General features: G+C 38.7%; 1 protein-coding gene across 1 annotated transcript; it reads left to right on the top strand.

Annotated features, from left to right (window-relative positions):
* The first annotated feature begins 18199 nt into the window (after positions 1-18199).
* Positions 18200-23305, top strand: LOC127120860 (pentatricopeptide repeat-containing protein At3g18110, chloroplastic). The gene is made up of 4 exons (XM_051051439.1): positions 18200-21857; positions 21950-22150; positions 22239-22329; positions 22524-23305. Exons 1-4 carry the CDS (start codon positions 18277-18279, stop codon positions 23127-23129), a joined length of 4479 nt encoding a protein of 1492 aa, XP_050907396.1. The 5' UTR covers positions 18200-18276; the 3' UTR covers positions 23130-23305.
* Positions 23306-23698: the final 393 nt, after the last annotated feature.

Here is a 23698-nt window from a genome sequence, read left to right as displayed (position 1 = left end):
AATTCTTCACCATTATGATCAACCTCATTATCAATTCCTTCTCTAACATATTGAACAAAGGTGTTTTCTTAAACATTAATTTATTCACCACCCCTCGATTCCTTATCCAGCCTCCTATTTCCCCATGTTTTCACAACATACTAGGTCATTATCTTCTACTATAGGGTCTTTAGAAATCACGGGATTGTCATATTGCGCTCCACAAAATACCAATCAATTCAAATTAATTAATTTCATCCAATAAATTTTAGAATATCTCGATCATTATCCAATGTCCTAAGTCGACGAGCAAATAAAAATCTAGAATTCAAGTACTTCTCCTATAGAATATTAAATCCACATTCAAATTCCAATCCATTTTAGAAACTACACCAACTACATACCATTTCACAAGAGTATCAACAAGTTGACCCCAATTAAAAACTGTAAACCTAACTATTTGTTTCTTTGTTGACATACACAAACTAATACTAAAATAATGAAATCAATATTTGTCCCAAAGTCATATAGATACACTCCTAACTAAAGCATTTTCAATATGGGTCATAATAACCAAATATTTTTAACATGAACCACAACAACCATTACATCAAAAATGGACAAAGATAACTTTTTCATTGGAAACACGAACGAGATATGGGCGACATAAGAAATTTTTCGTACCTGGTAACTTATTGTGCATTACACGTGTGGAAGTAGAATAAAATTGAAAGACCATAAATTTAGCTTTTTTTAAATGGAGAGAAAATATTTTAAAAAAAATGAAAATGAAAGATGAAGGACTTGTTTGAATCAGTTTTGATTTTTGATTTTAAAAATCTATTTTAAAAATCTATTTTGAAAAAATGTTTTCAGAAATAAATAATAAATAATTCGTTTCATAACTCAATTTTTTAAAACTGTTTTAAAAATTTTAAAAAAAAATGTTTGATAGTATAATTTATAAAAACTGTTTTTAGGAATTATTTAATAAGATACATAAAACTTAAATTTGAAGGTTAGTTGAATATATAGGAACAATTATATAATTATATAATCATTTAAAGTTAATGAAATTGTTGTATCAATTTTAAAAAGTTTGATAAAAATACAATATGAAATATCAGTAAAATTTATGTCAAAAGGGACGATTAGACTGAAAATGGATAAAGGAATTAACATAATACTATTTAGTATTTTTAAATTCTAATTTATGCTATTGTATTTTTATGGGTCATACAGGAATTAGCGTAGAGGAGATCTAGAGTTAATATATATATTCAACAGCTCCCGCATATCACTAGTCTAGAAGATAGCCGGTTATTATAAACGTTTCACTATATAAAGGATACATGCGCTAAATATCTTGGACAACATAGGATTCTTGAGCACCATGAGATTGTGGTATCAAATACTTGAAAAAAATATTCAGTAGTGCTTCTTCGATCTTCCTTATCTACACATCAATTAGCATTTGAATAATAAGTAATATAGGTTCTTTGTTTTCAAAAATAAAATTTCATAGATTGTCAATTTATATAATATAGATTACAAAGTGTCTATTTATATACACTAAAGTGACTTGAATACGTAACAAACCCTAAACCTTAATTAATTTTGGACTTGGATTACACAACTCAACTTGAATTATATCTAATATCTCAACAGCAACTACGTTTCTTCAATCAATTTTAAATATGATACTATAATTAAATATTTCACTTAAATTTTAATAATATTTTATAACAAAGTTTTAAACAATGTTAATAGTATAATATCCATATTAACATGTTGATTACTTTTTTTATATACAATAATATGTTGATTACTTACATTGATAATTGATAATGTGATTATTATATTCGTTTAATTAAATATAATTCATTTAAAAAAATTACTTCGGATATCCTAACTCTTATTTAAAAAAAATCGGTTGGAATGAAAAAATCCACCATGTTCAATAAGGTTTCTATGTATATATTAGTCAAGGTTAAAAGGAAGTAATTGTTGGTCTAAATTTTTGAATTTTTTAAAACAATTTTTAAGATAATTAAACAATCTATTTAAATCAATAATAACAGAAAAATAATTAATGCATGATTAATATCTTTAGTTTTATTAACATTCATGTAAAGTAATGGAAAGTAGAGGGGTGGAGTCATTGGCTAACTCTTTAACAAGTGAAAATCAAAATTATTAATGTGAATTGCACCACGCTAATTTAAAAACATAACAGAGTTAACAAATATTTCAATTAATTTCTTTTTTAAAAAATTAATTAATTACCATATTACCATTAATGAAAAACAGAGAATTTTTTATGAAAATAATCCACTTTTTCAAGGAAATTTCCAAAATACCCCTGGTTTTAAAAAAAATTCAAACTACCCCACTTTTAGGAGGAGTCGTCAATTGAATTGGAGACTCCTCTTAAAAATTGAATGGAGGCATCAATTGGATTGGCGCCACTGTGTAGGGTTTAAGAGGAGGCGCCAATTCAATTGGAGACTCCTCCTAAAATGCAATTTTTTTGGTAAATGGTATACGTGATAGATAAATTTGATATAGGACCACTTGATATTAATAAAATTTTCCGTTTACACAAAGAAACCTAATGGTGATGACCGGGATCACCTAACCGACCTCCGACCCCACATCCTCTAGCTACCCTAACCCGTAGCCCTAACCCACGTTGACGATTCGGAACCGGTGTTTGAGCATCTGAGGGGCCAGGAGCGTCACTACCAACTACAGAAGAAGGTCTGTTGAGATAGTTAGACAAGTCAGCATAGTCTTCAGTATGCATCGATGGTGTACCGTCGTAGTTGAGCTCATGACCCATGCCAGAGAAGTTGGGATGTGGTTGACTCATTGATGGGCGACCGGGACGGTTGAAGGGAGACATGGGTGTGAACGATGCGTCGAGGAAAGGTTGGAAAGATTGTTGGGGTGTTTGGTAGAGATAAGGTTGTTGGATGTTTTGGTTTTGTCAGGTTTGGGATTCTTGGCTACGGTTGGAGGAGGGGCGGTTGGTGTTGAATGATCGTTGGATGTTCTGGCTTAGGCGACTTTGGTAGGGTGATGGGGTGGGTGCGAAGCGATGTTGAGTCTCAGGTTGATGGTCAATTTGTTGGTGGTGGTATGGGGTATGCTCTTGGTATTGGGGTTGGGTGTATGGAATGTTTTGGTTGTATGTTTGTGTGTTGGTTGAACGGAACGTTTGACGGACAGGGGGTTATGTGTATCCGGTCTGACACTGTTGTTGGGGGTTTGATGTTGAGGTGTCAGGTGTGTAAGTCATCTGGCGTGGGTCGTACAAGTACATATCCTCGGCGATGAACTGAAAACCAACCCATCTGTACCAAGCCATATAAGTACGACTTGGTTTTTCTTCAGTTGGCATGACTGCGTCAGTTAACACATGGTCATGACGATGCTTCCATTTGCGACACTCCGATCTTGCGAAGTTTTGCCATAGATTGAAGTTCCATTGGTCGTTAACTTTGCATAGGATCCATTCTCCTAGGCTAGCTGGGGGATCTGGGATATTTTGAGGCATACCGAACTGCAGCTTCACACGATCACTGTTGTGCATCTCCACAGTTGTGAACCGTATTATCGGTGTGCATACAGTCCATACGGTCGCGTCTTCAGCGTAGAAAGAAAAAAGGAAGGCCAAACAGCACACGTATCAGAACAAAGATGGATTCCACAGATAAAATGATAAGATTATGTAGTATCTGTCATCAACCAGTACACAACAAGAACAATTGTCCCAATCGAGGAGCATCATCTAGGTCTTAAGCTTTTTGTAACATTGTATTTCTATAACCTTCAATCATTATATATCATTAAGTTTTTGTTACAACGAGGTTAACAACAAACATAAGTACAAAATAAGCTATCTGAAAACAGAAATATTTCTAACTGATAACAACAATCAAATTGATGTCGTCTCGACCGAACATCATTTCCCTAGCATCCTTATCAGTCTTCATTCGCACCCAACCAAAGATATTGTCAAGTCTCTCAATACTTCTAATTTTTTTCCCTTCTGGTATTTTCCCATCTAACCAACGAACCAACTCCCTCTTCAGTTGATCGAACGTAGTGATGTTCCAGAACAGCATCAGCATCTGAGGTTTGTCTCTCGCATAAATCATCTTTCCGTATCGGCGAGGAACACCAAACATGATTTCCAAATGATTATATGAGATATGGAACAATTACTCACACAACGCATCTATTTATAACACAAAAATTGTATTTTAGGAGGAGTCTCCAATTGAATTGGCGCCTCTTCTTAAACCCTACACAGGGGCGCCAATTGGATTGGCTAGGGCAGCTGCCCTAGCCAATCCAATTGACGCCTCCATTCAAGTTTTAAGAGGAGTCTCCAATTCAATTGGCGACTCCTCCTAAAAGTGGGGTAGTTTGGGATTTTTTTTGAAACCAGAGGTATTTTGGGAATTTCCTTGAAAAAGTGGGTTATTTTTAGGGGTGGCAAACGGGCATGCCCGCCCCGTTTAGGCCCGCCCCACAAAAGCCCGCAAAAAAACAGGGCGGGGCGGGGCGGTCATAGTTGAGGATGTGAGCCTAAAACTTAGATCCACCCCGCAAAAAAGTGAGGGCGGGGAAAGCCTGCGGGCACTGCACTCTTTAAGCCTAAAAATGCAAAAATTTATGTAAATACACGTGTCCGCAAAAGCCCGTGAAAACTACGGGACGGGGCGGGGCGGACACATTTGAGGGTGAGGGCATAAATCCTTGACCCGTCCCACACAAAAGTGCGGGCAAAACAGGCATGCCCAGCGGGCCGAGCCCGTTTTGCCACCCCTAGTTATTTTTGTAAAAATTTCAAAAACAGATGTATATTTTCCGTGTTTTTTAACTTACCTCATTTGAAAAGTAAAATAGAAAATTGATAAACCAGAACATTTTTTTTTTGATAGTTTTGGGTTTTTAGATTTTAAAACATCCAATTTTAAAAGCGTTTCCAAAAATAGTTTTGAGAAACAAGTTCATCAAATAAGTATTTAATTTTTTAATTTTTAAAAATTATAAAATAGTTTTTCAGAACAGTTTCAATCAGACCCTAAAACTCCATTTAAACCTACTGTTTTATTTCTAAGGTATTTTTAAAATACATGTAAATTATAGAAAGAAAGAAAAAATAGATGGACACAAACATATACACAATTGCATAAACAATATCTATACAAAGATTAACAAATGGAAGGAGAATGTTAGTGTAGTGTAGTTACCCTTTTATAGCCTCAAATCAAATCTTTTAAGGGTTTTTTTAATGCATCTTATGTGTTACTTACACATCACACAAAAATATTAAAATACCCTTAGATTTTTGAGATGTATCTTCAGACGTATCAAATTCTGATTGAATATTGGGGATTTCTTAATTCATCATATGTGTTACTTACACACCACACGAAAATACTAAAATGCCCTCAGATTCCGAAGATGCATCTCCGGACGCACTAAATTCTGATTATACGTTAAAATATTTTGGAGATGCATATTCGTTTATTTTACGGAGTTACATCTCTGTAACATATCAAAACATAATGTTTCAGGTTATGTTTTGATTACGTGTATTCGGATAAAGATTTATAAGCGTTATATACCATGTTATGTGATGAGAATTAAACCATATAATTCATATACAAACAATGACGTACGTAAATTTAGATGATCTAAAAATATCATATATAAACAAAAGACCAATAAATGGAAAAAATGTCAAGAACAACTATAAAGTAGCATGGTGTCAAAATAAAATAAAATCCATAGTACTACTACAATATATTAATGCATTATTGCGTATTTCGGACTACATAGCCTCTGCCTCATCTGGCTCCTCTGCCTCCTCAGGCTCTTTCGCCATCAATCCCCCCGTCCTCTAACATTGTCTCCGGTACATCAATGTCCCCCCATGCCTCTGTCACAATGACATTTAGGACCTGCCTCACATCAGACTCATCAAGGAAGATACCTCTAACAATGCCCTCTTGCGTAATCTCCACAATAGGACGACATCTAGGTAAGATATCCTCAGCATGATCTAATTGTGCATGTTCCTCATCTAGTATCTCCTGACGAGCTGGCATATGTGGGTCTCCTAGAGCAGCCTACACCATATAAAGATGTGACACCCTGAAGAACCACCTGATGTACATGTCCACGTTGCTTCAGTCGCTCGGGACTATGTTACCCTGTGTCTCCTCTGGCATCAGATGACTCTCATAATCATCAAACATGATGTCCATCTGTCTATGTGTCAAAGCATGAGGAACATATAAAACAGGGTGTCTAATAATGGTCTGAGTGTAGCCGAACTACCGCATGACTATCGCATAACGCGCTCAGGTAGATGAGAAGCAGTGAGACGTAATATGCAGGCCAACTGTCATACGGTGAACTGACTTTTTGAGTTTTTTAATCGCAATGTCGCGGTTAGCAAGAGTCGCCACCGACTTTTCTTTTATCCAATAAGGAAAGGTGGAAAAGAACAGGAAAGACCTTAATTTAGATTCTTAGGTTCGGGAGGTACATTATACAAAGGGAAGGTATTAGCACCCTTTGTATCCATGGTTATCCATGGGCTCTTACTTGCTCAATCATTTATGTTTTTCTAGTTTGAAAAAGTGGTTGAGAAAGGTGTAGGAAATGTTTTGAAAAGGAGAATTTAACTTTGTAATGATCCTTGAATGAATGTATACAAAGTGGTTATCTCATTTAGTTTTGAAAATAGTTTAGAAAAGTAGTTTGGAAATGTGTGAGGTGTGAAAAGTATTTTAGGTTATGAATGAGCAATTAAGGGTTATACCTGTCCGAGGTCTTTCCGGGCATTTCCTATCCTTATGAGGGTAAAACTGTCCTTACTATTGAGAAGTAAGTAGTTTTATCCTTTGGATGTGGAAGGATCATCGTAGGGTCATCGATTGGTCATTGAAGGCAACAGTTGTGAGGATACCTTAGCATTCGAAGGGACTATCATCATTTAACCGTGGGCTACACCGAAGGGACATCGAGGGACAAAATCGTATTTTCGAAGGCAACATCCGAGGGACCATGATTTATTTTATGATGATTTAATCGAAGGGTCTTTGCTAAGTGTATCCCCACATTCACGGGACATGACCGTAACACCGTAATATCGTAAGGCACAAGAGAGGTCCAAGATCACTTATTTAAAGGTCATATTTTAAAGTCAATTAAGTAATTAAGTCCATACTAAAATCAATACATTAAAATTAATACATTAAAATTAATACATTAAAATTAATTAGGCCACTTAGGGTGAGTCTCCACAAGGGTATCCCACAAATAAAGTGGAAGACCTAAACGACGATCTTTTTCTGGGACATATGAACCTTTGCAAAATTCAACAAACGGGTTAGCATACCAAAATCCGGGTGCAATCGAGGATTACACCGCAAAAGAAAACACAGCAGCATGAATGTCAGGCAAAACAGTGCATAATTAACATAGAATAGATCAGATACGCATAGGACATGACAAACAAAATATTAGCGACTGTCCCGTTCGCCTCTGCCTCGCCTAGCGAGGGCCTAGCGAATACTCGCTACATGCTCGCTTAGCGATGTGCTAGCGAGCGGCTGCGGGTTTTGAATTTCAGAACAGTATGACTTCAACCTGCGGCATGGCTTATGGCATCCAACACATAACTATATGGTTCAGCATTCACAATATTCAGGCACACTTAAATTCACATGCAAAACCTCAAATATGTTTATGAATTCAATTATAATATCACATACAAGTTAAGAACATAAAGCGGTATCACATGCAAATTAAGAAAATAAAGCGATAATAGTAATGCAAACCTGTTTGCAATCGAATTGCAACCTTGAATTGGCGAGCCGGATTGAGTTGGGCAGTGGTAGCTTCGGAGCGGAGGAGCGGCCTTCAGGGTTTCTAAAGTAGCCTCCAGGGTTTTTGTGCCAGGGTTTTCGTCTGTCTCCCTCTGTTTTTCGTCCCCTCTCTTCATTACTGAAGTGCTGGTATTTATAATGCTCTTTTTCATGACCTAATGGGCTCAGAATGAAGCCCGAAATTTTCTGTTGTCTGTCAGCTTCGCTAGGCGAGCTGGTAGCGAACGTGTAGCGAACGTTCGCTAGGCGAGCGTGTAGCGAACGTTCGCTAGGCGAGCGTGTAGCGAACGTTCGCTAGGCGAGCGTGTAGCGAACGCATAGCGAACAGGCCAGTTTTGGGCCATTTTCTGGATTGGGCCATTCGTGAGCTGGGCCTCCGTTCCTTTGAGATCAGTGTCATAAAAATGAGTCGGAGTGCCCTGAAAAATGTCTTGAAATATTAATGGGCAAATTTTGGGGTATGACAGCTGCCCCTGTTCAATATTCTTGAACCGAGAGAGTAGAATGGTATGTGCACCATTCGTGGTCTGGAGGTGGAAGATTATTGAACACTAAAATGCCCAAAAATTTGCGCTTGTCAATCAGGAGCTAGTCTTGATGGAGATGGGCTTAAAGATGCCATCCAGGGAATTTGATGATGAGAACTTCAGGGTGCGTCGTTCATTAGACGATATCTGAAGACATGGATGTCGTACCGAGTCAGAATGTGTTATACGCTGCTGGGGATAAGGGATCAGAATGGGTCATACGCTAGATCGCCTCTGAATACCAGAGTGATTTGTTCATTGGGCGGATGACTTCGCTGAGGATGAAAAATCAGAATGGATCGTACGCTAGATCGTCTCTGAGTTGCAGAACGACACCTCCATTAAGCGGGTGATTTCATCGGGGATAGAAGATCAGACCGGATCGTATGCTAGATCGTATCTGAGTTGAAGATCCAAATGGGTCTTATGCTAGACCGTATTGGAGTCGCAGGATGAGTCGTCCGGTAGTCGTACGCTAGACTACACTTCAGAAATATACCGTACACTAGGTAGCATCTGAGCAGATGAAGGTCTAACTGGGTCGTACATCAAACCGTATCTGAGCAGAATGAGCCGTCCATTAGGCTGAATCTGCTTATAAAAAGGGGGTAGTCATATGCTAGACTACACTTCAGAAGTATACCGTACACTAGGTAGCATCTGAGCAAATGAAGGTCTAACTGGGTCGTACATCAAACCGTATCTGAGCAGCATCTGGTCTAACTTGGTCGTACATTAGACGGTATTTGAGCGGCATCTGGTCTAACTTGGTCGTACATTAGACTGTATTTGAGCCGTTGAAGGTCTAACTTGGTCGTACATTAGACGGTATTTGAGCAGCATCTGGTCTAACTTGGTCGTACATTAGACTGTATTTGAGCCGTTGAAGGTCTAACTTGGTCGTACATTAGACGGTATTTGAGCAGCATCTGGTCTAACTTGGTCGTACATTAGACTGTATTTGAGCCGCGTCTGGTCTAACTTGGTCGTACATTAGACTGTATTGGCAGAATCTGACTTGAGGGTCTAACTTGGTCGTACATTAGACTGTATTTGAGCAGAATCTGAGGGCTTGAAGGTCTAACTTGGTCGTACATTAGACTGTCACTGAGTAGAATTTGAAGACTTGAAGGTCTAACTTGGTCGTACATTAGACTGTCACTGAGCAGAATCTGAGGACTTGAAGGTCTAACTTGGTCGTACATTAGACTGTCACTGAGCAGAATCTGAGGACTCGAAGGTCTAACTTGGTCGTACATTAGACTGTATTTGAGTGGCCTCTGAGGACTTGAAGGTCTAACTTGGTCGTACATTAGACTGTATTTGAGTGGTTGAAGATCAAAATGGATCGTCCGTTAGATCGTATCTGAGTGGAAGGAGTTATATGTTGGGCTGAATCAGAATGAACCGTACGCTAGGCTATATCTGATAGTATTTGTGTATGCTGTATTTGCGATAAATGTCTTAGAGTATACCGTACGCTAGGCAGTATCTGAGGGATATAGTTACATCTTGAATGTAATAGATAAAGATGCCCGTCTGAATAGACCTTTGTTTTGACTGTGTCAAGAGGATGATTAACCTGAAAAATAAAGTTAGCTTCATGCCATGTCATGATGCATGAGATGCAAATGTTGTATGCATGCGTGTGCTGTGAAATGATGTAATGAGTGAATTATGCGTCTGGAATAAATGAGAGCATTGTATACATGTGCATGTTATGAAATGATGTAATGTATATGATGCGGAACGAAAATTGTATGTAGGTATGTGATGTGAAATGATGTAATGAATGCACTATGTGTCTGAAACGTTCTTCCAGGGGACTCTACTGGGAAAATAAATCTCATTCTTCTGGTTGGAGACATTTGTATTGATGACCCTTCCTTAGCTAGGGGTATTTGACTTTTATCTGATGGCAGAGATATTCAACCGAGCCTGGCTGAGGGTAGAAGAGATGACCAGTATGTCTGATGATGCCGACCTTTGCTGGGAAATAGCTGGTTCTTGTTGGGGAATAGAATTAGCAACGGATTCATTGGAAAGCATGGTTAGACCTTCTCCTCGATCCTGAAGTCGTGTGGTAATTGCTATTACTATTCTAGGCATGCATTTTTGGTAAACGTTGATCATATTCAAATGCATAAATCACTTCAAGTTAAATCAATGGACGTTTACGCAAACGAAATAGAGAAAGTAAAACAAAACATCTTTTTGGAAATGACATCGTATTGATTTTGAAAGAGGACCTGTAAATAGGCAATTTGAGTACAAGGAGATAGAAATTCTAGTAAGAGGAAATTGTCAGGCAATCAAAGAGAAAGCTATGCAGAAAAAGTCCCATCGATCCTAATTCCACCACCGTCATTATGTCTTCAAGCATCTCATCTCGTGCTGTCGGATAGAAGTGATTGGCTTGTTCAGTCCCTTGAACTTGGTTGAAGTTGACTGAGAACGGGACATAGTCATACGCTTAAATCCCTAATTTTTTCCTGGACCGCCTTTTCAGGTTTTCAGTCCACCGGGATACCCTTTTTTGCTCAAGCCGCCTTTTCAGGTCTTCGACTTGCCGGGTGTACGTCTTTATATGTTTATCCCTAATTTTTGCCCGAACCCTTTTGGTTCGCCGGGATGCCCTTACTCTTGCCTAGGTACGTCGACCTAGCGGGTCTCTCTTATGCGTAGTATTTTTTGACTATGTCTGCGTTCACGGGATGCGGGAAGTCTTCGCCGTTCATCGTAGCAAGTATCATGGCTCCACCAGAGAATACCTTCTTAACCACAAATGGCCCTTCGTATGTGGGAGTCCATTTACTTCTGGGATCACCTTGTGGTAGAATGATACGCTTGATCACCAAGTCGCCAATTTGATGTACCTGTTTCTTGACTTTTTTGTTAAATGTCTGGGTCATGCGCTTCTGATATATCTGCCTATGACAAACAACCGCGAGTCTCTTCAATCAAATTTATCTGATCGAGTCGAGTTTGAATCCATTCATCCTCATCTAAGCCCGCATCTTTCACAATTATTAGAGAGGGAATCTGAACTTCCACTGGTAAGATGGCTTCCATTCTATAGACTAAAGAGAACGGAGTTGCCCCTGTCGAAGTGCGCACTGAAGTGCGATAACCGTGGAGAGCGAATGGTAACATCTCATGCCAGTCTTTGTACGTTACTGTCATCTTTTGTATGATCTTCTTGATATTCTTATTAGCAGCCTCCACGGCGCCGTTCGTCTTTGGCCGGTACGGAGAAGCGTTATGGTGTTTTATTTTGAACTGCATGCAGCGTTCAGTTTAGTACCATTATCAGTGATAACTCTTTCAGGAGACAGCAGGTTTCTCGAATGTATATTTGATAAGATCCATCTTAGAAATCAATAAAGTGGTATGATTCAACATATACTGTCTTAGTCGGCGAGCAGCCAAAGCCAAAGCGCAGCAAGCTTTCTCGAGCTGTGAGTATCTTGTTTCACGGTCGGTACCTTTTGCTAAGGCAGTGTATGACATGCTCTTTTCGACCAGACTCGTCATGTTGCCCCAACACACACCTCATTGAATTTTCTAACACGGTCAAATACATAGTTAGAGGTCTTCCTTCAACTGGTGGTATCAGGATGGGAGGTTCTTGGAGATACTTCTTGATTTTGTCATTCATCATTCCATACCATCTCTCGATTTTTCTTTTTTAGTAATTTGAAGATGGTTTGCAGGTAGCAGTCAAGTGTGGAATGAATCGGGCAATGTAATTCAAGGGTCCTAAGAAACCTCTGACTTCTCTCTTGTCTATTTCAGTACCCAGATTTACAATTTCAATTGATTCCTCATGCGGCTGTATGGTCTTTTCTTCTTGTAGTACCAGTTTGGCAAGTTCTCCAGGGACTTAACAATCTTCCTCATTTCCATCCTCGGCTTGGTAGATCGGATTTTCAAAGTCATAATGAACAGTAGCAGAACTATTATCAACAGGATCCAAAGTGGATATGGATCGGAAAATTGTTACGTGAGTGTGTGCAAGAAAACATAGCTTGTTTGAAAAATGACAGGAAAGATAAAGAGCGCAATATTTGAATGCAAAAAAAAAAGTCCATTGATTTATTGAATATGAATATGCTTATGAAAATGACAAAACCCTTGAAAAATTAGCTATTGTGCCCCGGGCATAGACACAATGCTTTAAAATGTTAAAATAACAATAACAATTACTCCTGACTAAAGGAAATCGGGATAGTGTCTTCAGCTTTCCAATTATTGAGTTTGTCACCAATTGTTGGGTAGACCCAGCTATCCAGGTCGCAATCGCTGTCGGCATCCTCTATAGCATTAAGAGTTTTGTCATGATTAGGCAGAGGAGCAGTGATGACCTTAGGAGTCTCAGGCGGATCTAATTCAAATTCTCCGGCGTCGATCATATCCTGAATTTTATTCTTCAACGACCAACAATCGTTCGTATTATGCCCGGGGCTATCGGAGTGATACGCACACCTGGCATCGGGATTATACCTAGGAGAAGTAGTGTTGGGTTTTGCAGGAGGATCTCTGAGGGTAATTAAATTTGCTTTTAGCATACCCTGTAGTGCTTGTGCTAAAGTCATATTGATCTTCGTAAACTGCCTTCTTCCCGGGTTAATGTGCCTCACAGATTTCTTGTCTTTTTTCTTCTCGAGCAAGAGAGCCTTCAGTTCTTCCTGCCCCTTGGATAAGTTCAAGATCATTTCCTGGAGTTGAGCATTCTGAGCATGGAGATCTTTGACAGTTTGTTCGAGGTCCATTTTTCTGTTTGCATGAAAACCGTGAGAACATTGATCCCTTTAGAACATCCGTTATGCAATGTTATGCTATGCAATGTATGAAATGTTTTCAAGGACTTTTGGAATCTAACTTTGCATAAACTACCAAAAAAGGAAACCCTTTTTTTTTTTTTTTTTTTTTTTTTTTTACAAAATAGAGCAAAGTTAAATCCCTAAGTCCTCGAAATGGTTAGTTCAACGCCATGATGTTATGATGATGTTATGATGTTATGATGTTAAGTACATAACAAGCACAAGCAAGTCACACAACCATCATTCCTAAGTTTTAAGGCTTGCATGAGTTCCATAGGTAAGTACCCTCCCCACTGAAGTTTGGTTGGTTCAACCTGTCCTAGAATAGTAACCGGGTTCTAGAAGGATCTCAGATCATCGACCTTTCTTTAAGTCCACTTCAGTGCAACGCCAAGTGGTTGACCAAAGCTTCCCCAAAGTCCAATCTCAAAGAGTGTAGTATCGAGTCTCAACCAACCCCAGTCGGAACCGAAGTCAGTTATCTCACTACTTTCTAATGGCTAGGATGAGTCAATTAGGGTTCTAAAGGTCTAGTTAATGCTTTGATGACACCACGCGAATGCCAAATTTTTCCTCAAGTAAACATGAGGAACATCAGGACATCCAAAGTGTCACATTAACCGTAGCCATCATTTTAACCATTCCAGTATACGCCGGATAGTCGTGATGATCTATTGCTACTTACCTAAGGCACACTAGATCCGGGTGTAGGATCTTTCACTCAACAATACCCTTAAAAGAAGGAACAGTTGAAAACATAAATGATTTTTTAAGGTGACCTCTCTTTGTTAGTCCCCAGCAGAGTCGCCAGTTCTGTCATACGGTGAACTGACTTTTTGAGTTTTTTAATCGCAATGTCGCGGTTAGCAAGAGTCGCCACCGACTTTTCTTTTATCCAATAAGGAAAGGTGGAAAAGAACAGGAAAGACCTTAATTTAGATTCTTAGGTTCGGGAGGTACATTATACAAAGGGAAGGTATTAGCACCCTTTGTATCCATGGTTATCCATGGGCTCTTACTTGCTCAATCATTTATGTTTTTCTAGTTTGAAAAAGTGGTTGAGAAAGGTGTAGGAAATGTTTTGAAAAGGAGAATTTAACTTTGTAATGATCCTTGAATGAATGTATACAAAGTGGTTATCTCATTTAGTTTTGAAAATAGTTTAGAAAAGTAGTTTGGAAATGTGTGAGGTGTGAAAAGTATTTTAGGTTATGAATGAGCAATTAAGGGTTATACCTGTCCGAGGTCTTTCCGGGCATTTCCTATCCTTATGAGGGTAAAACTGTCCTTACTATTGAGAAGTAAGTAGTTTTATCCTTTGGATGTGGAAGGATCATCGTAGGGTCATCGATTGGTCATTGAAGGCAACAGTTGTGAGGATACCTTAGCATTCGAAGGGACTATCATCATTTAACCGTGGGCTACACCGAAGGGACATCGAGGGACAAAATCGTATTTTCGAAGGCAACATCCGAGGGACCATGATTTATTTTATGATGATTTAATCGAAGGGTCTTTGCTAAGTGTATCCCCACATTCGCGGGACATGACCGTAACACCGTAATATCGTAAGGCACAAGAGAGGTCCAAGATCACTTATTTAAAGGTCATATTTTAAAGTCAATTAAGTAATTAAGTCCATACTAAAATCAATACATTAAAATTAATACATTAAAATTAATACATTAAAATTAATACATTAAAATTAATTAGGCCACTTAGGGTGAGTCTCCACAAGGGTATCCCACAAATAAAGTGGAAGACCTAAACGACGATCTTTTTCTGGGACATATGAACCTTTGTAAAATTCAACAAACGGGTTAGCATACCAAAATCCGGGTGCAATCGAGGATTACACCGCAAAAGAAAACACAGCAGCATGAATGTCAGGCAAAACAGTGCATAATTAACATAGAATAGATCAGATACGCATAGGACATAACAAACAAAATATTAGCGACTGTCCCGTTCGCCTCTGCCTCGCCTAGCGAGGGCCTAGCGAATACTCGCTACATGCTCGCTTAGCGATGTGCTAGCGAGCGGCTGCGGGTTTTGAATTTCAGAACAATATGACTTCAACCTGCGGCATGGCTTATGGCATCCAACACATAATTATATGGTTCAGCATTCACAATATTCAGGCACACTTAAATTCACATGCAAAACCTCAAATATGTTTATGAATTCAATTATAATATCACATACAAGTTAAGAACATAAAGCGGTATCACATGCAAATTAAGAAAATAAAGCGATAATAGTAATGCAAACCTGTTTGCAATCGAATTGCAACCTTGAATTGGCGAGCCGGATTGAGTTGGGCAGTGGTAGCTTCGGAGCGGAGGAGCGGCCTTCAGGGTTTCTAAAGTAGCCTCCAGGGTTTTTGTGCCAGGGTTTTCGTCTGTCTCCCTCTGTTTTTCGTCCCCTCTCTTCATTACTGAAGTGCTGATATTTATAATGCTCTTTTTCATGACCTAATGGGCTCAGAATGAAGCCCGAAATTTTCTGTTGTCTGTCAGCTTCGCTAGGCGAGCTGGTAGCGAACGTGTAGCGAACGTTCGCTAGGCGAGCGTGTAGCGAACGTTCGCTAGGCGAGCGTGTAGCGAACGTTCGCTAGGCGAGCGTGTAGCGAACGCATAGCGAACAAGCCAGTTTTGGGCCATTTTCTGGATTGGGCCATTCGTGAGCTGGGCCTCCGTTCCTTTGAGATCAGTGTCATAAAAATGAGTCGGAGTGCCCTGAAAAATGTCTTGAAATATTAATGGGCAAATTTTGGGGTATGACACCAACCATCAACAATATAGCAATATCTCGTTAAATGGTTGCGTCTCATGGTGACCGACATAGTTGTTGAAGTGCTTGTCCTCAACAACCAAGCAGTCAAGATACACTCTGAACAACTTAGTCGCTTGTTTCCCTCTTAGCGAGGCAAATGCATTAGCATGCGGCATATCCTCTGAGTAAGTCGGTACAGTCGCCCAACCGAAGATGCACGGGAAGTGCTGGAGGATCCAAGCCTGGAAATTTTGGAACCCACGAATCATAAGTAATGACGTTGTAAAGATGAAATGAAAATGACACAGAAAGATTAAAAGACCAATAAATATTATCGTTAGTAGTGTGATGCCGCATATGACATGTTTCATCTTCAACCTAGATCCCTTTGATAACTTCAAGTACAAGTAGATCAAACAAGCGACCCCCCAACTATACTCATGGATTCGCTCAAAATTCTGGAAGTACCGTAGGTAGATGACATCTGTATAAGTGGCATTCTTGTCCATAAAAATCATAGTGCCAACCAAATATAACATGTATGCTCTCATAGCATGTACTCTGTGGAGCTCCACCTACTCGTCATCACCTGTAGCCTGATGTACTCTTTACAGGTCCTGTGTACATACCTTTTTCAGGTATTCAAATCTAGCATGAGCCCCCCTAGTCTTATCAAACTCCTATTTCGCCTCCCCCGGGTCAACCCAGAGATAGTCAACCATCATCTCTAATGCCTCGTCTTTAGTAATCCTCCCATGATCTAGAAGTTTTCCCCTGATCGGAAGATGTAGCAAACACAACACATCATCGAGTGTGATAGACGTCTCATCAAGCAGGAGATGAAAAAAAATGACGAGGTCTCCGAGTGTCATCTCTCCACAAATGCATTAAGCATCTTGTGGTTGATCGTAATATAACCGATCATGTACAAGTCCTTTAGGTCAAATAAGGACAAAGCAGCCTAAAACCAATCCTCATTCGACTGAGGCAGACTAGTAATCTCCCGCGTGTGGTTAATAAACTTCAGCGGATTATGGTCCTGAAAAAATAAAAATCAATGTCACAAATTTGTAAATAAAAATAAATATAAATTAAAAAGAATGAATCTAACTAATGCTACCTTTATGTCCTAAATATGTCTGACCATATGGTCTGGATACAAATGCAGTAGTGAAAACTTAACAGGGCCTCTTCCAAATGCCTCTAGCTCAGCATTCGCAACGGACTCACACTTCGGAAGTGGCATTGGCTCAGTATCATCAGTAGTAGGAGGTGGTTGTGGTGTTTTTGGTACCACGGGTAACTCGTCAACCTCATGCGCCTGAATAGATGAAACCTGGAGACTGCGGGAGGATGGAGGGAGTAATGTTTCGGTAGGTGAAACTTGTCTTCTACGGGAAGAAGAAGATGGAGAAGCATGAGCCTCATAAGTAGATGGCTTGCATGGCAAGAGGACCATGAGCCTTCGAAACATGTTGACTTTTCTCCCGCCGCACTGATGCGTGTCGTGCATCTCTCCCGTGCCTCAATTTATCGTGTCTATCAGCCATTATACCTATAAGGTAAAGTAAAGCAGACAATTAGTGCAAGCATATAACACAATAAGCAAGAAAGCAAAAAAAAAAATATAAGAAAACTCTAGAGATGAATCTTCGGTTGCTGGAAAACTAAAACGTTGAAAAATTCCAGAGAAGCATCTCCGGAATTTTCCACAACTCAACAGTCGCGTCAATGGCGGCAATGCAGACATGGAAACCAAAAAAAATATCATTTTCAGCCGACTATCATATTTTACACTATGTTTAAACTATAAATCATTTAATTTCTACTCATTTTCTAATTTAATCATCAAGTTCTACTCATTTACATAAAAATCATTCAAAACATAAAAAAATTATAAATTTTCACTTTGCGTTAGTGTTGAATGATGTTTCTGATGTTGATTGAAGTTCATTTGACCTTGATTGCTTGATTTTGAACTTGGTGATGAAAGAAAATTTGAGAGACTTTAAAAAGGTTTTAAGAAATATCAGAAATGCAGAAGAAGATGGATTTTAACACGATTTAGACGTCAAAATATTTCAAAAATACATCTGTGATATTATTCCAAAAATGTATCTCTAAAATATAGATGAATTTTTTGAGTGGTAGCTAATTTGCATTAAATATTTGGAACCCTTAACATACAATTTTTTTTTTCAAATGCTCAGATAGGGTAACATAACATGAACGAGGATACTCCAAAGCCAAACCACAGTGATGTATTTCTCTGTCTCCTCCACTGGATTACTCACTCTTACATCCTCCACACCCATACCCTTCTCACTTTCTGTTTCAAACAGACGCACTATTATTGTTTCCTCTTCAATTTCCTCTCCACAACAACTCAACAATAATCCCAATAACAATGACAATAAAACTGTCACGGTTGTTAAATTCAACTATAGCAGAGCATCACCTTCAATTAGATGGCCCAACTCCAAACTCTCCGATTTGTACCCTTCCACAGAGACCCATTTCTCTCAAAATGATGTTTCCGTAAAAAAGACTCAATCTTTGGAAACCCCAAATGAAACCCACAAACGGAATGATGAAGAAGAAGAAGAAAAAGAAAGAAGTGAAATTACGAGGGATAGTAGAAGCAAGATGAAGTTCAAAAGGATGAACAAATTGGCTCTCGAAAAAGAGATGAATTGGAGGGAAAGAGTGAAAATGTTAACTGATAGGATTTTGGGTTTGAAGTCTGATGAGTTTGTGGGTGATGTGTTGGAACAACACAGAGTTATGATGACACCAGCTGATTTTTGCTTTGTCGTTAAATCGGTTGGTCAAACTAGTTGGCACCGCGCGCTTGAGCTTTACGAGTGTTTGAATATGCAGCAATGGTATGCACCTAATGGAAGGATGGTTTCCACTATTTTGGGTGTGCTTGGGAAGGCTAATCAAGAAGAAATTGCTGTTGAAATTTTCACAAAGGCTGAGTCAGTTATAGAAGATACTGTCCAGGTGTATAATGCAATGATGGGTGTTTATGCAAGGAATGGTAATTATGATAAGGTAAAGGAGATATTTGATTTAATGCGTGAAAGAGAGTGTGAGCCTGATATTGTTAGTTTCAATACTTTGATTAATGCAAAGGTGAAGTCTTGTGCTATTGTGTCTGGTTTAGCTATTCAGCTTTTGGATGAAGTAGGTAAGTTTGGTCTTAGACCAGATATAATAACTTATAATACGCTTATAAGTGCTTGTTCTAGAGAGGCTAATTTGAAGGAAGCAATTGTTGTTTTTAGTGACATGGAGACTAACCGTTGCCAACCGGATCTTTGGACTTATAATGCTATGATTTCGGTTTATGGTAGATGCGGATTTGCTTTGAAAGCTGAGCATCTTTTTGAAGAATTGAAGTCTAAGGGATTTTCGCCTGATGCAGTAACATATAACTCTTTGTTATATGCTTTTTCGAAAGAAGGAAATACGAAAAAGGTAACGGATATTTGTAACCAAATGGTGAAAATGGGGTTTGGCAAGGATGAAATGACATACAACACTATTATACACATGTATGGGAAGCAGGGCCGGCACGATGAGGCATTGAAGCTTTACAGAGACATGAAGTTATCTAAAAGAAATCCCGATGCGGTTACATATACTGTTTTGATCGATTTGCTTGGGAAAGCAAGTAAGATTGAGGAAGCTGCAAAAGTGATGTCAGAAATGTTGGATGCAGGTGTTAAGCCCACTTTGCACACATATAGTGCTTTAATTTGTGCTTATGCAAAGGTTGGGAGGCGAGCAGAGGCCGAAGAAACATTTAATCGCATGCGTGAGTCAAATATCAAAGCTGATCATCTAGCATACTCGGTTATGTTGGATTTCTTTTTGAGATTCAACGAGATAAAAAAGGCTATGGTGTTGTATCAGGAAATGATTCAGGAAGGCTTCACACTGGATAATGGTATTTATGAGGTCATGTTACCGGCACTTGTGAGGGAAAACATGGGAGGTGTTGTTGAAAGAATTGTTCGAGATATGGAAGAGCTGAGCGGTATGAACCCACATGATATTTCATCGGTTCTTGTTACGGCGGGATGTTACGATCATGGTGCTAAAATGTTGAAAGTTGCCATCCGCAATGGCTATGAATTGGATCGTGAGATTTTCTTATCCATTATGAGCTCATATAGCTCATCTGCTAGATATTCAGAAGCATGCGAACTTCTTGAATTCTTTAGAGAACATGCTCCTGGCGACATTCAAATGATCACAGAAGCACTCATCATTATACTTTGCAAAGCTGGAAAGCTAGATGCTGCCTTGGAGGAATACAGAAATAGAGGAGGACTTGGTACATTTACGAGTTGTACGATGTATGAATCCCTTATTCAGGAATGCCTGAAGAGTGAACAATTTGAGATAGCTTCTCAGCTTTTCTCTGACATGAGATTCAATGGTGTTGAGCCATCTGAATGCCTGTACCTGAGTATGGTGTCTGTATACTGCAGAATCGGCTTCCCGGAGACAGCGCACAATTTGTTGTATCATGCAGAGAAAAACGACATTATACTGGATAATTTAACCGTTCATATAATTGATATCGTTGAAACATACGGAAAGTTAAAGATGTGGGAAAATGCAGAAAGTATAGTGGAGAATCTTAGACAAAAATATTCAAAAATTGACAGAAATGTCTGGAATGCTTTAATACATGCTTATGCGTTCAGCGGTTGCTACGAACGAGCAAGAGCTATTTTTAATACAATGATGAAAGACGGCCCTTCCCCGACCGTAGAATCCGTAAATGGTCTCTTACAAGCTTTAATTGTTGATGGAAGACTGAATGAGCTTTATGTTGTAATTCAGGAGTTGCAAGACATGGACTTCAAGATAAGTAAAAGCTCTATTCTTTTGATGCTTGAAGCATTTGCTCAAGCAGGAAACTTATTTGAGGTGCAGAAAGTATACAACGGAATGAAAGCTGCTGGTTATTTTCCTACCATGCATCTTTACAGAGTTATGATTGGTTTACTGGGCAGATTCAAAAGAGTAAGGGATGTAAAAGTGATGTTGAATGAGATGGAAGAGGCGGGATTTAAGCCCGATCTTCAAATTTTTAATTCTGTACTGAAGTTATATTCAAGTATTGAAGAATTCAAACACATGGGTGATGTTTACCAGAGGATGCAAGATGCTGGTCTTACACCAGACGAGGAAACTTATAATACGTTAATAACAATGTACTGCCGAGACCATAGACCAGAAGAAGGTTTGTCGTTGATGCATAAAATGAAAAGTCTTGATTTGGAACCTAAACGAGACACGTACAGAAGCATGATTGCAGCATTCAGTAAGCAGGAACTGTATGATCAGGCCGAGGAAATTTTTGAAGAACTTAGATCTAATGGTTATAAACTGGACCGCTCCTTTTACCATTTAATGATGAAAATGTACAGAACTTCTGGGGATCATCAGAAAGCTGAAAATTTGGTAGCCATGATGAAAGAGGCAGGGATAGAACCCACTACTGCAACCATGCATATGCTAATGGTTTCTTACGGTAAATCTGGGCAGCCTGAAGAAGCTGACAGAGTCCTTAAAAGCTTGAGAACAATGGGAGCAGTTATGGATACCTTGCCTTATAGCTCTGTTATTGATGCATATCTCAAAAAAGGAGATGTGAAAGCTGGACTTGAAAAGCTTGCAGAGATGAAGGAAGCAGCCATAGAACCAGATCATCGAATATGGACGTGCTTTATCAGAGCTGCAAGCTTGTCTGAGGAAGCAAATGATGCCATTAATCTTTTAAATGCACTCCAAGGTGTTGGATTTGATCTTCCAATCAGGTATCGGTTAGTTTTCTTTTTTTTGAAGTTTTTGAGAGGAAGATTTGCTTTTCATATTTCTCTAGTTAATTCATTATACCAATGTTATATAGGCTTCTAAGAGAAAAATCCGAGTCGTTAGTTTCTGAGGTTGACCAATGTCTGGATAGACTAGAACATGTGGAAGATAATGCAGCTTTTAACTTTGTCAACGCTTTGGTGGATCTCTTGTGGGCATTTGAACTCCGAGCCACTGCATCATGGGTTTTCCAATTAGCAATCAAGAAAAACATTTATCGCCGTGATATATTCAGGTAAGCATATAGAAAATGACGTTTTTTTTTCCGGAAATGTTACTTTCTCTGTTTGGTTACTGATTGTGTGTATCTTTATCAATGGCAGAGTTGCTGAGAAGGACTGGGGGGCTGATTTTAGAAAGCTATCTGCCGGCTCAGCTCTTGTCGGTCTTACATTATGGCTTGACCATATGCAGGTAAATTCCCTTTCCCTCCTAAATTGCTTTCAAAATTGTCTATGGTTTTTGGCTTCTAAATTCGAAGGTGTTCAAAAATATGTTGTTATTTTCATGGTGATAATACTTGTAAGATTTTGAGATTTTGCATCATTTTAATTCGTCTAAACTTATCTAAATTCGACCTTAACATTTGGACTTCAATGTCATGGCAGGATGCCTCATTGGAGGGCTATCCAGAGTCACCAAAATCAGTTGTACTTATAACAGGAACAGCAGAATATAACATGGTATCGCTCGATAGCACGTTAAAGGCGTGCCTTTGGGAAATGGGATCGCCTTTTCTTCCTTGTAAGACACGGCACGGTGTTCTTGTAGCCAAGGCTCACTCTCTCCGAATGTGGCTAAAAGACTCCTCGTTTTGCATGGATCTCGAGTTAAAAGATTCACCGAATCTCCCTGAATTAAATTCAATGCAACTTATCAACGGATGCTTTATAAGGCGCGGCCTTGTTCCCGCGTTCCACGAAATTACTGAGAAACTAAAAGTTGTGAGTCCCAAGAAATTTTCTAGATTGGCTTTATTGCCTGATGATAAGAGAAGTAAAGTCATGCAAGCTGATGTCGATGGAAGGAAAGAGAGGTTGGAAAAACTAAAAACAGCCGACCCTCGTCAGGTGATGAAGATGAAGAGGATCAGGAAAAAGAAATTTATTCGGGAAGCTTTTGAGTACCAAGGAAATGCAATTGGGAAACAAAGGACTTTCAAACCAATTGCTGCAAATAAATCGATAGAAAGAGAGAGATACGATGACAGATAAGTTATGGTAAGGTTGTCTGGAATCTTAGCCCTTAATGTTCTATAGCAGAAGCTTTCATGAAGCATGCTATAACAGAAGCTCTATAGCATTAACATGTCCTTTATAGTCCAAAACAAGCAATGTAATGCCAAATATTGTACAGAGGAATTGTTAATAAAGAACTGTTATAACCAGCACTTTATTGAGTTGTTCATCTTAGATTTAATTCAACAAATCAGAAGAGTTGATTCCTTGCTTTAGATTTGTGGATGAAATTAACAAGCTTTTCAATCAAATAAATAAAAATTCTATCAGTCCGTTTTTCTCATTCACTTTAAAAATATCTACAATATCAAGAATTGTGGAGTGGAGTGTACGCCTACTAAACGAAACAAACTTTCCTCAATTATGATATAAGTAATAATAATAAAATTATATAGTTATGCCATTTAGAATTATATTTTCAAATAATGATATATGAATTTTTAGAAGTTACGGGAGTTTGAAAATGCATTTTCGGAATGTTTTCACGTTAAGTTAAAATTCTACTTATCTTGGATGCGTCTTGAGATACATCTCTAAAAATTAGA

Source organism: Lathyrus oleraceus, chromosome 2 (assembly GCF_024323335.1).
Source record: "Lathyrus oleraceus cultivar Zhongwan6 chromosome 2, CAAS_Psat_ZW6_1.0, whole genome shotgun sequence".
Classification (NCBI taxonomy): domain Eukaryota; kingdom Viridiplantae; phylum Streptophyta; class Magnoliopsida; order Fabales; family Fabaceae; genus Lathyrus; species Lathyrus oleraceus.
Note: the sequence above shows the minus strand (reverse complement) of the source record. Positions and strands in the feature narration are given on the sequence as shown.